Source organism: Dreissena polymorpha, chromosome 11, assembly GCF_020536995.1.
Source record: "Dreissena polymorpha isolate Duluth1 chromosome 11, UMN_Dpol_1.0, whole genome shotgun sequence".
Lineage (NCBI taxonomy): Eukaryota > Metazoa > Mollusca > Bivalvia > Myida > Dreissenidae > Dreissena > Dreissena polymorpha.
This window is the reverse complement of record NC_068365.1, coordinates 18370978-18389361: the sequence shown is the minus strand read 5'-3', so window position 1 is coordinate 18389361 and position 18384 is coordinate 18370978. Positions and strand designations below refer to the sequence as shown.

At 33.7% G+C, this 18384-nt stretch overlaps 2 protein-coding genes across 6 annotated transcripts in view; one reads left to right on the top strand and one right to left on the bottom strand.

The window, feature by feature from the left end:
• The window catches only part of LOC127850051 (dual serine/threonine and tyrosine protein kinase-like), a 156061-nt gene that overhangs the window by 48290 nt on the left and 89387 nt on the right, over positions 1-18384 (top strand). The gene's annotated exons all lie outside the window — the stretch shown is intronic.
• The window catches only part of LOC127850050 (uncharacterized), a 41765-nt gene that overhangs the window by 6635 nt on the left and 16746 nt on the right, over positions 1-18384 (bottom strand). Inside the window, exons 3-4 of one of the 2 annotated variants that reach the window (XM_052382779.1) lie at positions 16810-17384; positions 221-3673 (exon numbers count right to left, since the gene is read on the bottom strand). In XM_052382779.1, coding sequence (XP_052238739.1) covers positions 221-3673; positions 16810-17224 — 3868 coding nt within the window. In that variant the 5' untranslated portion in view covers positions 17225-17384. The remainder of the gene's footprint in view (positions 1-220; positions 3674-16809; positions 17385-18384) is intronic. The other variant, XM_052382778.1, reaches the window with a different exon arrangement.

Here is an 18384-nt window from a genome sequence, read left to right as displayed (position 1 = left end):
TGCCCATCCTCTCCGTAACTTGTGTTCACAGCAATACCAAACAAGTTACATTCAACTCGATGTTGTAATGAAGAAAGCTGGATTAACAAACTTCCGAGCCATTCAGTTGAACATATTACTCTCTGTAGTAAAAGAAAGGGTAACTTTGGAGGAAGCTGTATAGCACATCGATCCTTAAACGTCCCCCATATATTTAGTTTTTTTAAGTTATTGAGTGTAGGTAGAATATCAGCGGCTAATGAAACATCGTCAGACGTTGCGAGTGTGAGGGCCCCTATACTTGTACCACGCAATAGTTCATACAGGTCACTACTACCATTGCTAGCATACAGTGTAACATGTGACATGTCACAAGACAACAATTCTCTTCGCGCAACAGACAAAGCAGTATCTTGTCCATCTGCTGCGTAACTTGTGTTCACAGCAATATCAAAAAAGTTACAATCAACTTGATGTTGTAATGAAGAAAGCTGGATAAACAAACTTCCGAGCCACTCAGTTGAACATTCTCCTTCTTGCATTGACAGAACTTGTAACTTTGGAGGGAGCTGTATAGCACATCGATCCTTAAACGTCCCCAATATATTTAGTTTTTTTAAGTTGTTGAGTGTAGGTAGAATATCAGCGGCTAATGAAACATCGTCAGACGTTGCGAGTGTGAGGGCCCCTATACTTGTACCACGCAATTGTTCATACAGATCCCTACTACCATTGCTTACGCCCAGTTCAACGTGTGACATGTCACAAGACAACAATTTACTTCGCGCAACAGACAAAACAGTATCTTGTCCATCTGCTTCGTAACTTGTGTTCACAGCATTATCAATCAATACACATTCAACTTGATATTGTAATGAAGAAAGCTGGATTAACAAACTTCCGAGCCATTCAGTTGAACATATTACTCTCTGTAGTGACAGAACTTGTAACTTTGGAGGGAGCTGTATAGCACATCGATCCTTAAACGTCCCCAATATATTTAGTTTTTTTAAGTTGTTGAGTGTAGGTAGAATATCAGCGGCTAATGAAACATCGTCAGACGTTGCGAGTGTGAAGGCCCCTATACTTGTACCACGCAATAGTTCATACAGGTCACTACTACCATTGCCTACGCCCAGTTCAACGTGTGACATGTCACAAGACAACAATTTACTTCGCGCAACAGACAAAACAGTATCTTGTCCATCTGCTTCGTAACTTGTGTTCACAGCATTATCAATCAATACACATTCAACTTGATATTGTAATGAAGAAAGCTGGATTAACAAACTTCCGAGCCATTCAGTTGAACATATTACTCTATGTAGTGACAGAACTTGTAACATTGGAGGAAGCTGTATAGCACATAGATCCGTTATTGTCCCCCATATATTAAGTTTTTCTAACTTGCATAATGTATGCAGAATATCAGCGGCAAATGAAACATCGTCCGACGTAACGAGTGTCAGGGCTCCTATACGTGTACCATGCAATAAGTCAAAAAGTTTCCTATTACCATTTTCAACTAGCAGTTTAACGTTTGACAAGTCACATGCACACAATTCACGTTGTAGAACGGATATATCCGTATGCGTTCCATCATATGCATGACTTGTTTGGTGATCTTCAGATGCAACGGAGCAACTAAGCAAGTCGCAACGTATGCGGCGAACTAATGACGATAACCGGAGTAGCAACATGCTCATAAACCTAGCAGAACACGTTATGCAATACAATGATAAATGTTTTAAACCTACAGGGACACGGATTTCGTCGTGCAAATTGCATTCTGTTATTTGTAAATAATTTAATATATCAAGGGACGGCATCACATCAGAGAGTACCGGTATATTGATGCATGTTTTCAATACAAGCTCCGTTAATTTCAAATCACGTAATGCTGTACACACTTTGTGATTTCCAGGTATTACCAAACGCACAAGAAACGACTTTGACATTTGAAGTATTGTGAGTATTTCTTTCTCTTGTAGTATATAACTATGTAGAATAAGTGAACGTATACATGATGTATTGTTCATTAACATTGACTTCAAATAGACTGATTCAGAATCGTTTAGGTATTCGTGAAATATGAAGTCATTACACACTAGATAAGATACATTTTGTTCACTGGCTTCAGCCTCTCTAAAACCCGCAATGAGCATGCTCTGGAATAATATTGCTATTGATACACAACTTGAATCGAATTCAATATCATTATCGTTAGCAGTGACAATATTTATCAAGTTTGTATTGTCTGTCTTCACTTCAGATTCATTCTTCTTGTTATACATCCTTTTAACGTACATTCTCAATCCGTGACTCATTGCACCGTGAAGGTCCTGGACAGCTGGATCTAGAAGTTGGTTAGCCTTATCAGTGTTAAGCCCGCATAGATAAATATATACCTGACTGATTTCTAACATTTGACGAATGTTGTTTCCAAGGATACTTAATATTGAGATATCATTTGATGTTGCGATATGAAATGCAGCAAGGAATTCCTGCACTGTCTCGTGGAGGAATGAAAACTGCGATTGTAATGAAGAAATGTACCTTTCTGATAAGACTCCAGCTTGAAGAGAAAATCGCAGGTGTTCTTGTGACAAACATTCCAATACTTTTTCTTTGCAAAATACAAGAGATTTTTCTGATGAGAAAGTGCACTCAAATGCAAGTTTTGCAAGGGAATATAAAATTTCGACGCATGGATAAATGTATTTCGTACCCTTTAAGCATCGAAATTGTGCATCAATAAAATAACCTTCATGTTTGGCTGCTTTCCTGAAAAGATTATCAAGCAAAATGCAGTTCATTTCGCACAACGAGCCACTAAAATGTTGACTGTTAAGCCACACACTAACTAGCAGTGTCAATAGCCATGGAGACTCGAGAAAATGCTCTAACTTGTGTTCTTTAACATACGACATAAACTCTGAGTTTGATTTGGTATTGTTGGTCTGAAGACTTTGGAGAACGAATTTCGCTAGCTGTTCTTTATCCAATATTCCGCTTACTTCTATTAAAAGGTCAATGCTAGAATCCTTGATTCTTTTGTCCGCCATTTTCCATGGTCTTGTTGTTATTAACGCTACACATTGCTTGTGACAAGTGGCAATTAACGGAAAAGGGTCAGTGTTCAGGTTATTAGCCCATTCATTCAGCCCGTCCATACAGATGATGCATTTTTCTTTTTTCATGATATGCTGCAGTAGTTTGTACACCTCTTTACGTTCATCTTCATCTGCGTACATTTTGTCAATTAGTTGTGTTCTTATCATCTTAACTACCTCTAATGTTTCAGGCGAATCTCTGAGAGTTAAATGGAACAGAAATTTAAACCCATACAACGTTTCCAAATCACTACACTTCGCACTGTTCTCCTGAGATTCAGGTGATGCAGCCTCACACCAATCAAGCACGATCTTTGATAGCAGTGTAGTTTTGCCCATCCCGGATTCACCTTGTAGAATTACTCGCTTATTGAGCTTGTTGCCTTTGTAAAATAATTCTTTGTATTGAAGCACTTCGTTGTTTGTTTTTCGTCGGGATCCATCGTTTTCGATTGTAATATAAATTAATTTCTGTTGCACAAATACAGTATGTATGGGTTTATCATGGCCATCCCATATCGGTGAAATCGACACGGTACTCAGTGTCTTCCTGTAGTGCTCAATTAAAACGTCAAGGAACTCTGAAAATAGAGCATGATATCACACAATGAATGATAATGTAAACATTCATCAAAAATAAATATAAAAACACACAATCCACATTTCCCACTATCACACACTCGCACACACACGCACGCACGCAATCACAAACAAACACGCACGCATGCGAGCACACAAGCATGTTCGTACGCACGCGATTACGCACGCACGTACGCACACGAACACACATGCAAACACGCACGCACGCACCCTAACCCCTCCCCTCGCCTACTCACATACAAAAACACATACAGTGTGTGTAAATGTAAACACACACACTCACGCACTTTTGTCACTATATATATTACAGACATATAGCATAAAAATGAACATGGGTACTGTTCGTGATAATGTATACGATCACATGTTTCCGATATACTACGCCGAACGCTTATAATCAGTATCATAGAGACTGACATTTGTGTAAATCTTTTTCGTAACCAGAATTGGTCTTTGCTAATGTTAAAAATCATCCTACTGATAGTTGTGGATTTGGGTGGTGGAAGGGTTGTTGATTATGGGGTAGTAGCGATCATGATGATGATGCTGCTGCTGATGAATATTTTGAAGTGTGCGGTTGTTGCGGAGAGATGATGATAACACTTATGACGATTTAATCCCACAAACATTAATTCGTTTTTGCCTCGCCTTCATTTTGCGATTAATGTATTTGAAATGTGATCACACGTATTAATTTGTTGACCTATGTTATTCTTCACATTTATGTGCACTACATAGGACATTGGAAGCTTGTGTACAAATATGCAAATTGTTAAGCACATCTGTTCTCATGATACCTAATTCCGATTCGAAACCTTATCATGTCCGATTAAAAAAACATGGCTAACCAGCGGGTGTTTATCTTGCATGTCTAGAATAAAACAATTTGAATAATCTAAAAGTCACAGCGAGTTTGAAAATGGTGTCTGTCCGTTAAAACAACTCACAAGAGAAACAAAGGATGTCTTTTATAATCATACAATTGACGTTTAAATTCATATTGGTGGTATTTTTATACTACAAGTACGACTACATGACAACGATCGTGACGCAACTTTTTGTTCAATGAGCTCTGTAAACGAGAATTAATGAACAATATATTTTTCTGGATACCCTGACCTTACGTTTGTTTGACATGAACTCCATTAGTATAAATATATGTACTATGAATAAATGAATATTCACAGTAATACAAATTGTATTAAATCGCATAGTTTTGACTAAAATGTACACTTAGAAATATGTTCAGTGAATCTAATTAGTAAGCACAACAAAATAACTCTGTGTTTCAGTATCTTGACTGCTGAAATTTTCAAGCAAAGGGTCATTTAAAATGTATTGTTATAAGTTTATTGAAATGTTTTGTTTACTTAAGACTTTAAACGAATATTTTCATTTACTCAAAGGAGTGTATAATATGATTATAGGTGCTACGAGCAAAAGCTTATAAGATGTCTGTTTTAGATTACATTAGTAATCAATGCCTGTATATTATTGTTGAACACAATATTTAAATGCTTGACATAACTATATTTAAACCAAGCGAACCAATAAACTGTACTTTTTTAGACGAATGAACCAACAAACCAATTTTCAATATTAAGCCTTTAAATATCGAAACCACCTATCTTTTTTAAAAACACTGTAATATTAAATTTGATTGTTGTCCGCTTTTTATTTTAACAATATAAAAAATGCCAATTTTAAAAAGCTTACATTTTCTTATATTTTATAATAGTTTTTTGATTCATCAATGTTTTGTCTGCTTAACACAATTATTAAGAAAGTGTTTACTCAGTTTTAGCTTTAAAAAGTAGCCGGGAGTTGTACCTCGTTATTTTGTTCCCATATATAATTGAAAAACCTGAATAAGAGAATCGTACAATTAATTGTAATTTATGTAAGTAAATAGCTATACAAAACAATCTTTAAAGTGGTATTTTTTTTCTTTAGCTTGAGGAATTTAAAGCTGGCTTAAAGTATTACTCATGGCATAAACTGACAAAACACGCACACACACATTCGATATGTATGAGCGGTGTGTCCGTACAAGAATATAGAATGCATATTTCACAAAATATCATGTGTAAATGTCCAACTTGCGTCATTGTATATTTGTATTATTACAAACAAGAATCTGATATAGTGATGTACGCCAGCAAACATGCAGATCGCATCAGCGGCGAGTTGTTTCCCCGACTAAATATAAACTCGCACCGTGCAATAACGTGAAGTGCTAGGGTAAAAAAAGAACGGAAACAATATGGCGGAACCTGCATCATCAAACACGGAAGAAGTGGGTAAAATATTCTTTTATTGTTCATTTCAATAGTGCGTACGTCTCTTTGTTAACTTAGGTTAAAATAAAGAATAACTGATCAAATGATTCATTTTCCTTGCTTAGGTATATGCAAATAAAACACAAAGCGTAAATACTCACTCTCGTTTAATGACAGAGACCAGAAACCGAGTTGACTTAAGAATATCCGTGAGTAGCGTACTTTCGTGATAGCTAAATATATTTTAACCTTACATGAATATAGCACGGTAAAATGATTTGAAATTCTATATCAGCAAAAAGTTAAAGAAAATTTTATTCTGGTCCTGATTAGATTAAAGTTACAACACCTATTTGCCATAAACAAATGAAGGAAATTCCAAAGTCATGTTTTTAAAAATGGCTTCCGTGACGTATTACAAAATTTCGTTTAGTTAAACATAGTAATATAACCTTAAAAAAGCTACTTTGGGATTTTTGTACACTTGATATCGGTAGTAATAGACTGGAATAAGTTTCATTGAGAAAAGATCTTAAAAAATAGTAACAACATATCAACAGCTTGAAACTTTATACGACCTTTTCACAGATTTTGGCATGTTTTGAACTTTGTCATTGAATGCTTAATTTTGATAAATGTAAACATTGGATCTAAAATGCTCCAAAACATTGGAAGAAGGAAGAAAAAAAGTAACCCTCAACTGGGCTCGAAGAACCGACCCCTGATGTAAAAGTCTAACGATTAGACCACTCGGCCATCCGTGCTCATACATTGAGTGATGTATTTTATACTTTAAATAAGCAATCCTGTGTCACAAAATATAACGAAATATAATATAGCAGAACTCTCCAAATTATACAATCGTTTCGCGATGCAACGCTTTATAATTTTCAAGTTTTTAAAATCGTCAACAGATGTCTATGAATATTTAAGGGAATGGCAAATGTTCAGTATTTCTGTTTCCTCAAAAATATCATAACTAAAACGAAAATGTGCGAATCTGAAACAATTTTTTTTTATTTTGTCAATGTACCTATACGTGAAAAGGTCCTTGAAAATGTGAAATTAAATGTAAACAATGTTTTCAACTATGGCTATTAACAAATCCTGAACAGTTTTTAAGAGCCTTTACAGTAATATTGTATATTTTTTTCTACAATAAGGTACGTTAAACTTACTTGAATACATTTATATACAAGTATATACTTAAAAGTTGCATGTTATGATATAAGACGCAAGAAAACCGCCGTTTAAGGATTGACAATATTTGTGACGTAAGGGAAACTACTACGATTGATTCTAAAAGTCTTTAAATTACTTCCCTTTGCTTAAACTATAGGGATTGAGAACTCACGGATTATTACATATGTGTACGTAGTTATTTAAATTCATTGAGTTTATAAATTTAGTACTTGAAAAGTAACTTTAAAGTTCTTGACAAGATGGTAAAACGAGTTTTACACACACTATATAAACGAACAAACGTTCCAAGTGTTATAAAGTACACGCAGCCAAAGATATTGAAAACAAGATGTTTGTGAAACACTATGTTCCCCCATATATTTGACATTTGACCTTGAAGGATGACATGGACCCTGATCTTTCACCACAACTTATAGCTTTCACCTGTTGTTTTCAATAAAAACCACATCGTTTCCTATGTGTACTAATACCAGACATGTCAATGATTTTCAGATGTGCAAACTTTATTATTGTGTGTAAGAGTAAATGATTTCAGCAATTTCTCAGCAGATACTATCTCCTAAGGAAATTCCCCCACTTGACACAAATCAAAACAAGTTGAAACCGGTTCAGGTAATTTTCTGGCTGTTCAAAGTTAGGTTTTGTTATTTACGCTCTGTGCTGTCGAAGTTGGATTACATGATTTAAAAGTAAATTTGATTTGGTCAAATTTAGAGTAATAAATCACAACGGTTTGTTCAAATCAATGATTGGGTAAAATTGCCAATTAATGAACTATGAATAAAAAATCCTTAATATTTCATATTATTTCTAAACCTAATATTTTGCACTTGGCCTTTTCCAAAAGGTGTTTCACGTGATAACTGCAACCAAGCCTTTCGCCCTTGGTTTATAAGGTCACAGTTGTCATTCCTGTTTATTGATCAAACACATATTTTTTAAGACAGGAGTTCAGTGGAAATTGTGAAAAGGGCTTGTTTTTCTCCCGCAAAACAAAAACCAAGTGTAATTAACCTATTTCAAGCGCATTTCGGCAAAAACACATTCGGATGCACGACATATGACGGTTGGTCAACAAATCGTCAGAGTGCTTCCCCGTAAAACCCGAAAGTTTTTGTGATAGACGAAAACACGTGACGTCACGAAATTGTGTATCTAACGAATTCGGATAACTAAAAAAGTTAGTATTCGTGTCAATAAAAATATGATTTATAATCAGCCTTGGAGAACTTAGATCATTTAAACAAAACATACAGTATCGTTTAATTGCAAAAATCCAACTCCCAGCAATTGATCCTCCGGTTCTAGCTGGACGTATGTACTCCTAAAAGCTCAGAGCAATCGGAAAGAACTACATTATTTTTTTACTTGTCTCATAATTTACAATTTGATTAACATCATGATGCTATGCATTATTTGACTTTCATTATTGTGTGTTTAAAGATGAAGTTTATTTATCACTTAAATGCATTTAAATGGTACTTAAAGTGCATTTATTTTAACCCAAAACTCATAATTAATGTATTTATATCAGTTTGTTTTGCACAACTATTTCAGAATAAACTGAATTACCAAACTATTGATGAAAATAGTAACACGATTTTGTCAGTCATGGCATCGCATGCAAGTAGCGGGTACCAGACAACTCATACCACTACTAACTCGCCCCAGGACAAGTCTCCCAAAAATATGGTCATCTTGCCCAAGATATGTTGGATAACTCGCTCAGTTTGTATAATTTTTTTTTTATTTTCAATATCAAACAATGTAAAAAAATCCCCATGAAATTATCCTAAAAATTGGACAATAACATTTTTATATCTACATTTATCGAGGGTTTTGAGTTTTTTTGTGGTCATATTTTTCAGGAAATGGGATAAGTGTCAACTGATTCTCTCATCTTTAATATCCAGCAAATAAAAATTTGGAACAATGTGTTCGCAAATCAGATTGTAGATGTTCGGGAAACAAATTGATCGATGCGACATGCTGCCTATAACGGCACATCCTTTTGATACACGGACGCGTTCGACGTAATGTACGCAAAAATGTTGTGTGAAGGTAATTCGTTCTAGATATCCAAGTCTTACTGACACCTATTAAGGTTTTGTTCTTTGACGAGGAGTTTGGTTGTGACATTGCATCATAATTGTTAAAGTCTTAAGAATAATATGTTTTTTGAGTTTTTTTTTAAGTGTTTGTTTTCGCGGGAAGCAGTAAAACAATATTGTAAGCACAGATGTTTAAGTGTTGCTGTTGAAGATTGTTTGCAACACCTAAATGGTTGTTTCAAATTTGAATCTGCAGTGATGCATTCTTTATTAAATAACTTAATCTTAATTTAGTCTATTGTAGTTTAAATAATAAGCATTAAGAAATTTGCTGTTCTTTTAGTAATTGTCTATTTATCTATATGTTTTGTCAGAAATATTACAGGTATATATTTACAGTATATCTTCAATAAAAGAGGCATTTCTTAGAAAATAAACATGTAATTTAGCAATGCAAATTAAAACTGTGTACACTTTTTTATCCAGCGACAATATTTCTAGTAGATTCTATATTGATGTTAAAAATAATAATAAGTATGCATTTACACTCGCAAACTGCAAGTAAATTAAAAGATATCTACAATGCCGTTAACATGAGCGTGGAGCTTGATGTACATCTCATGAATAATTTGACTTCAAGTACTACTGATTTTCCTGCGCCTGCTATCAAATAAACATGTTTTACTGAGTGTTTATGAGAAAGATATTATGTGATAAGATTTGATCAATCATTTAAAAAATACGTGAGCCTCGCTGAGGGAAAATGGAGTTAAATTCAGTGCACTGTGTCGTCCCAGATAAGGCTTTGCAGTCCGCATCGGCCAGCCAGGGGCGACACTTTCCGATTTCGCTAATAAAAGAATCCCTTTAAACGAAAAATACAATAAAAATGGAAATTGTCTCCCTAATTAGGCAACTGCATAGGTTAATTTGGTGCGACATTAACGCATGCGTATGCATTAAGCCCCGTTTTCCCAGAGCAGGGCTCACCTATTTATATTATAGCCGATTATAGATCTTTAACTTTTGAATCATGACGCAATAACATGTAATAAGTTATTATGTGTCGGTTTCAAATTATGCATATTCGTTCGTACAGTGTTGAAAGCAATTTTTATTATAAAAACTTGTTGTTTTAACATTCTTGAAAAAAATGTTTTGCTGTGTAATTTTATAATGCATCAACATTTAACAAATAGCTCTTCATTTCTCGATTTATTTATAGATTTCAAACGAAAAGAACAACAAAATCCATAACATCATGAACAAATAACATAGTACTCTATATTCATGCAACAAAACTGTGATTGATAACAATTAGAATAGAGGTTCCCCATTTTGAACATTTTCCTCATCAAAATATTACCTAATGTTTTCAATTATTATTACTATCAATTATTATAATTAATTTATTTGAATAAACAACACTTTATCATCTGCATGAAATAAATGGTCGTTGATAGACTGATACACAATGAAAAATGTTACATTATCTATAACAGAGTGCAGAATCAACGGGGTTTTCAGGGGTTTACACAAGGGCTGGACAGAATGTAAACACACCGGTAAGAACTTTTTTTTTGCAAATATCTCAAGTAATTGAAATACATTTGCAAAAATCTTAAATGCATACGACAGTTTTTCTTGCAATATGTGTCGATATCTTAAGGTATACGAATAAATCTCTAAATACGTCTGAAATCGGTTGCAAAATTTCAAATTGCCTGATGCATAGCCGTATACATGAATGCAGTGAAAATATAATTTTTGAACAAGAAGACGTGCTTATTCGATAAAGAAATTCTGGTGTATTCTAAATTTCCACAAACAGCATAAAAATGTGACTTGTATGCGCTAGTTGATATTTAAAAAAAATGCCTTTAAAAGTTATTGGGGGAAAAAAACACCACTTATCGGTCAATTGAATCCATTGACGTTAAATTGGGAAAACCCATAAAGTCACGTAATCCTTCACCCTGATAAACAGCAAAGAACTTTGATGTCAGTGTTAATGGGATATGAACCAAAATCATAAATATGATGTACAGCCCGCACTCAACATTGACTAAGACAGCTAATACATTACAATGTAAATAATTCCTGTTCAAAGTCTTGACTTTTCATCAAAAATCTGAAATTGTTTAGCTCAATGTTTATGTAGTTATTTGCCGGACACCAATTCTTATCTTTCAGAGTGACGTGCGATCAAATACTCTGGAGCCTCTATTTTAATGCCAAAACAATTAACTAGTCATATTTAATCACGAGTCCCACATAAAACACTTTACACAAGTCACAATACCTTACACGCTTTAAACTCAAAACAATCGTCTCATGGCATCTTAGGACACTTGTATGCGATGTTCATTAGTATTTTTACAATAGTTTTTCAGTTCTTGATTATGAGCAGATCACTAATTTAATTTTTATAAATTATGTAACATTAGTATGTATTAGCACTAGCAATACGTTATGATGACAGTACCATTTGGTCACGCCTTCACACTGATGCAAATGCATTGAAGCATCATCTGAAATAATAAGGTCATCTACTGACAGTGAAAATCCAACAGCAAGGGTTGAACATGCAAATTATACTCACTGCTATACATCCTATAAAGCCATGCTGCAAAATTCACAAAGCATATTCCAATCTATAGTCAGTTGTCATTGATTTCAGCTTTGACAAGTTTATATTTTATAATGATGGTATGTTGAAGTTAGTTAAAACAACATACACCATGCATCAATTTTTATGAGTTAATATACAAATTGTTCCCGGCCTGCTTGGCCTTTTTCCATGACCTCTTGAATACTGCAAGCTCCGCAGTTACCGAAGAAGGAATAGGAGCGATTTCAGAGAAAATCGACTTTGGATAAGCAAAATCAACACGGACTGAAAGAGATTTTCCTTGTTGATTTCCATATACTAAGAGCAAATGCTCGAAATGCAAGCACGGGGTGATGTGTATCTCTTCTTTTCATTGATTGGCAACACTATCCAATTGTTGGCTGCCTTGCAATTTACTCTGAAACAACATATCAGCATTTTTGTAATTTTAAAATGTAATCAAAACATATACTAATTTGTTCTTCTATTTCTATGTTATACAGTATTTCATTCATACCATGCTAATCAGTTAACCTACCAATACTATTCTGGGTTACGTGATTTACCAGTAATTACTTAATAAGTGATCATACTTGAGTCATTAACTAACAATAACTGTACTAATAGAGAGTTAAGGACAATGGCGTTGAAATATTTTCACAAACAATCACCATGCAAGTTATGTGAATCGTACAAACCCGATATCCGTTTTATTCCGATTTTCATAACATACTATATGTGATACTGCCGGGAAAAATGCCCCATAAATTATAATATAACCAATGCAGCACATATAATCTTCTTTAAATGTAAATATATCATTATATCAATTAAAATTTACTAAGACAGACACGTTATTTATTGCATACTCAGATGTAATCCCTCCAGTTCCTGACACGTGACCAGGTGTGTTACTTTCTTGGAAACAAAAAAGACATGCCATGATCTGGTGGGGGCTGATGACCGTGTAAGGTGTAGAGCTAGCTGTTCTAACATTATGCCGAACAGTTAAACTTGCAACAGTCATGCCGACGCACCTTTTTAAATAGATAAAAAAGGGTTGTCTGACAGATTATCAAATCGATCATATACTAAATTTATGAAACAACATTTAAAATTGAGGGATTTCAAATTGAGGGAAATACTACACGGGATGATAATATATCAAATCTTTACATATGCTGACAATTTATTACATAATATATACATTTGAATACAAGTTTATTTAATAATTTACAGAATAAATAAATCCTTCATAATTTAAACATGTAAAAAGAAATTAATCATTTATAAATAATTTCATTCTTCATTTGACTCGTGTTCGAGTGTTCCATAACACCAATTCATTAAATTGTGATACAAACATCTAGAGGCACAGAAACTTATTTGAAAACGCGCAAGAAACATATTATGATATCAATATTATTTTTTAGTTTCGTTGCAGAACAAAATACCATTCATATGCAACTAAATATATATCCAAACGTGTGCTAAAATCCCTTGTAAACAAGCAAAACTTTCAAAAAGTAGGACGTCTAGAACTTACTATTCGATTAGTTTTTAAGCCATAACACTTTCTTCGCCTGCTCCAGGGATACTTCAAGGGTTCTTCAAATATCCAGTATCGTCGCCAAGATTGCTTAATTTTGAGCAAAATCTCTAGCGCCGGATGTTGTTGCTAATGTTTAGCACTTTCGGTCACAGATTTGGTTCAATGCATTATTTGTACACAATTAGCGCATGCGTTTATTTTTTATACTAGCTGGAATTCCGTACACACCTCTGTGGTCATCAATAATTCGTTTTTAACGCTTTAAAATTTTCAGGTTTTTAATTCGTCAAAAGATGCATGCAATGGGTATTTTAGAATGGTAAATGTTCAGTTTTACTGTTTCGTCGCCAATATCATTACTACAACAAACATTTCAAATCCGATTTTTTTTGTTCAATTTTGCCAATTTACCAAACCGTGAACAGGTTTCTAAAAATATTGCAAATGATATAAGTACGAGTAACACTTTTTGTCTCAACTGACCCTTTATATCTTTGGCCATGAACTATTTATTCATGCTTTTCTAAAGTCATAATTATTCTCTCACTTATTTATGATGATCTTGTGTTTCTTTATTATCTTGCCATCTTTGTATTGTGATTTGACAATGTTCAATTATAGAAATGCTTTTACAACTTTGAATTGACTATTATCCGTTTTTTAAACAAATTGATGCATTTGCAATCAGTCTTGTAAGTCATTTGATTGAATGTATTGTTGTGTACAAATATAGAAATGTTTGGATTGTACATCATTATTTAAAGCATCGTCAATGAAAAATAGCAAGGATTGTTTTAGGAAAACTTTAAGATATTGTTACAGAAAAGATAACACAGTATCGCCAGTTGTTTGGTAACATATAATTATAACTAACATCAATGTCTAAATACAATGTCTATTGTCATATTAAAGGGGCCTTTTCACAGATTTTGGCATTTTTTTAACTTATTCATTAAATGCTTTATATTGATAAATGTAAACATTGGATCGTAAAAGCTCCAGTAAAAAATCAAGAAAAAATTTAAAAAAAGGAAAAGAACATTGCCCGGAGCAGGTTTCGAACCAGTGACCCCTGGAGTCCTGCCAGAGTCCTGAAGTAAAAACGCTTTAGCCTACTGAGCTATTCCGCTGAATACACATTTGTGACGTATTTTATACATTATATAAGCAATCTTCGTAGTTTCACAAAATTTAACGACAAAAACAGAACTCTCCAAATTATTCAATCGTTTCGCGTTGCAACGCTTTATAATTTTTAGGTTTTAAAATCGTCAAAAGATGCATATAATGGCTATATTAGAGCATGGTTAATGTTCAGCATTACTGTTTCCTCACAAATATCATAACTAAAACGAAAACTTACGAATCTGAAACAACTTTTTTCAATTTTGTCAATTTACCAAAGCGTGAAAAGATCCCTTTAAGAACATTTGTACTTGACACTTGTCCGACGCATAACTTTGTCCAGCATGGATGAAAAAAAACCAATTGTTGTATATTGCGTTTGTAATGTCTGCAATGGATATTTACTCTAACACAATTATCTGTTCTTTAATTTGTTTATTAGTTAAATTGTGTCTAAATATAGTGATCTTAGATGTACAGTTTAAGATGATAAATAATAGATTAAATATATCTTTAAATGTATCAATGAAGGTCGATTTTATGACGATCGATATCAAATATGGTTAAAATAATATAAGCAAAATACAGACCTGGAATTCTGTGCTTCAGAATAATAGCTCCAGGTCAATAAGCACAACAGAACGAGTTTGTAGTTTTACCATTTATATTATACATTAGTACATGAGGTCAGACATAATAATATTCCAATTTAATTCACAGTTCCATACCAATCCATTTATTGATCATATTCATCATAAATAAAGGTAGCTGAAGGGAAAACGAATAAATAAATATGTTATTCTTGATATTTATTTAGATCCTGCTACCCGGGCTTTACGTCGTCCTTTTTTGGCATTGGTTACATGCCATACAACAAATTGTTGTTAGCATTTTAATTCCAATACATTGCCTTTCTTCAAGAATACGCACGACAATTAGCTTATCGTTTATTAGCTTAATATCAGTGTGGCAATAACCATTATTGTTTTTTTTGTATTATAATTATTCTTTAAAGAGTAGAAGTAGAAGAAGCAGTAGAAGTAGAAGTAGTAGTAGTAGTAGAAGTAGTAGTAGTAGTAGTAGTAAAAGAAGAAGAAGAAGTAGTAGTAGTAGTAATAGTAGAAGAAGTAGTAGTAGTAGTAGTAGTAGTAGCAGTCGTAGTAGTAGTAGTAGTAGTAGTAGTAGTAGTAGTAGTAGTAGTAGTAGTAGTAGTAGTAGTAGTAGTAGTAGTAGTAGTAGTAGTAGTAGCAGTAGTTCTTAAATACTTGCTTGAATATTTTATTATATAGTCACAACATATTGATCAGTTGATCGACGGATTGTGTTTGCCAAAACATTTGAAAGAGAGAGAGAAATACATATACACATTTATTCCATGTTTGTTATTATAAGAGGATAAGGCCAGATTGTTTAACACTTCTGGCTTTAATATCCAAAACGTTACATATTCCAATAATTGCCAATTGAAACGATCATTTTCCGAATGTCTGTCATAAAATGCTGCTACCGATTATTACATAACCTCTAAATATGTAGTTTGTGCAATTCTCTCAGCTTAAATGACTTGAAAGCCTTATAAATATTTTTCAGGGCGCAATAATATTATTTACTTTTCATTAAAGTGAGTCCTGAGAGTTTTTATTGTTTACATACCGCAAACTTAATGACCTTTTTCTCTGAAACATTTCGGGTGACATTATATACTAAGGAGGGCATTCATCTGCAAAACCATTCTAACAAGCTTATTCCGATACAAGAGAAACCTGATGTCCGTTTATACAAGAATGTTGTACCATGAACTGTGAAATTAAAAACATGTATGACGTAAAGATGTAGGCCCAACCAAAATCAATTTTATTATAGCTCTTCGGTGAATTAATTCGAGTGCGGGCCTAAACGTCAAATGCGGACGCGATTAAAAAAAGCTTTATTTTATTTAACGATGTTTAACTGCAGGATATCCGAATGTTCAACTGGCTGTATCGTAAGTGTACTTGCTATCTCGCGAATGTACAAACGTGCGTTGTGGTTAGTGCAGGACATGCAATTTGCATTTAACTAGCAATACCTGTACACTGCAATGACAATTACAATGACACATTTTTTATACTTATATACATGTATGTAGTGTAATGACCTCGAAAATTGATATTTTGCAAAACCGTCTTTGTTAAATTATTTTAATGTTATGCTAGTTTTATGTTATGTTAATGTTAAATTTAGAATTGCTTTTCTTTATCAATAGCGCCTATTAAAACAGTAATTTGTGAAAAACAAATTTTATGTACATACGTACCCTTGCATTTTACATCATAATCGTCTTGCACTGTTGATATTCTGTCCGCATTACACTTTTGTTGGATGTTTCGAATTACATCGACTGTTGCTTCCACTCTATCTATTTTACTATGCAGATGCTTTGTACTGTGATCTATTGTAGCCTTTAGTTCAAATAAGTAGTCTTGTTGGCCTTCTTCTAGTCGGGTTTGCAGATCTTCGAGTTTTCGACCTAAGAATTTAGGTTCCTGATTTTGATTCAATTTGTGTTCGTGCGGAATGTTTAGTTTAGCCGCGTCTCCGTTATCACTAATGGTCACACGACTTTGTTGACGATTTGATGGCTGTTCCTGAGTGCCATCATTCACTGCAGAATCTATACGCTCAGGTAAATTCGTCTCAATTGCATCTAAATTGTTCCTGAATTCGTCCATTTTTGCATGTATATTCGTACCGTATTGTCTAAGAAAACGTCAAGATGGTATAATCTTCTAACGTGCACAATTCTGGCATTTCTATACTGGTTTAACACTTTTTTGTGATTATTTAATTAATCGCGTCCAGGGTAGACTATCAAGTTAATTCTCAGGAGACCTAAATGAGCAAACATAAAATAAGAAAGATTTATTTCTGTTTAAGACCATTTCACCGCAACTACCATGCGAATATTGGACACTATTGAAAAGTTAAAGGGGCGATGTTCCATTAGTTCTGCATGTTCTTCCTGTTTTAAAATTGCGTAAATGCACATTCTATAGTGACTCTGTTAAAAACAACAACAAATCATCATAGGCAAAAGCTTAACTTTTCTTTCAACGATTTCACCTAGATTGTCCCCTAACATCATATCAAAATAAGAAGTGTGCTTGTAAATCTATGTAACACTAATTGCATCAACAGACTGTTGATGGATACTTTGTGGAACTATGCCATTCCTCAGAAAGCCTCCGATTACTATAGGAAGCCTCAAGTGAGTATTGTTACAAATGTCTCGGTAAGTTTGCAAACTTTGAAGAAGATACATAAGTGATTGAATTTTATGTTTGCACATACGTTACCCTTTAGTTTAGCACCTACTTACTTATAAGTATTATGTATCTACATAAATCTATGTTGAGATTAGAACACAAATTCCAATAAATATGATAGAAAGCAATCGTAAAAAAGCAGAACAAGGAATTTTAGTATGTCAACTATAACTGAAGTACGTATTTTGTAATGATTTCAAACATAAGTTAAATACACCTAAATCACTGAATGTAAAACCCTCAACCGGAATGAACTCAAACATTAAGGCGCCATGCATGCTGCGCTTAAATAAACCGCACACATAAATATCAAGTATGTTTTAAAATATCCATAGTACATATTTTACCAAATATCCAATACTGGCACGTTTACTATGGAAATCTAAAACAAATTCGAACGTTATGAGCGTCAGAAGAAAATACACTTTATCATAGCACGAGGCAAGTAACCAATAGCAGGACAAATACCAAGCACACAAAAACACTAAAAAGGCACACACAAGCGCATAGCAATGGGGTTGTTATCAGGAACTTCAACCTTCAACACTTGGCTCAGAGTTATTCTC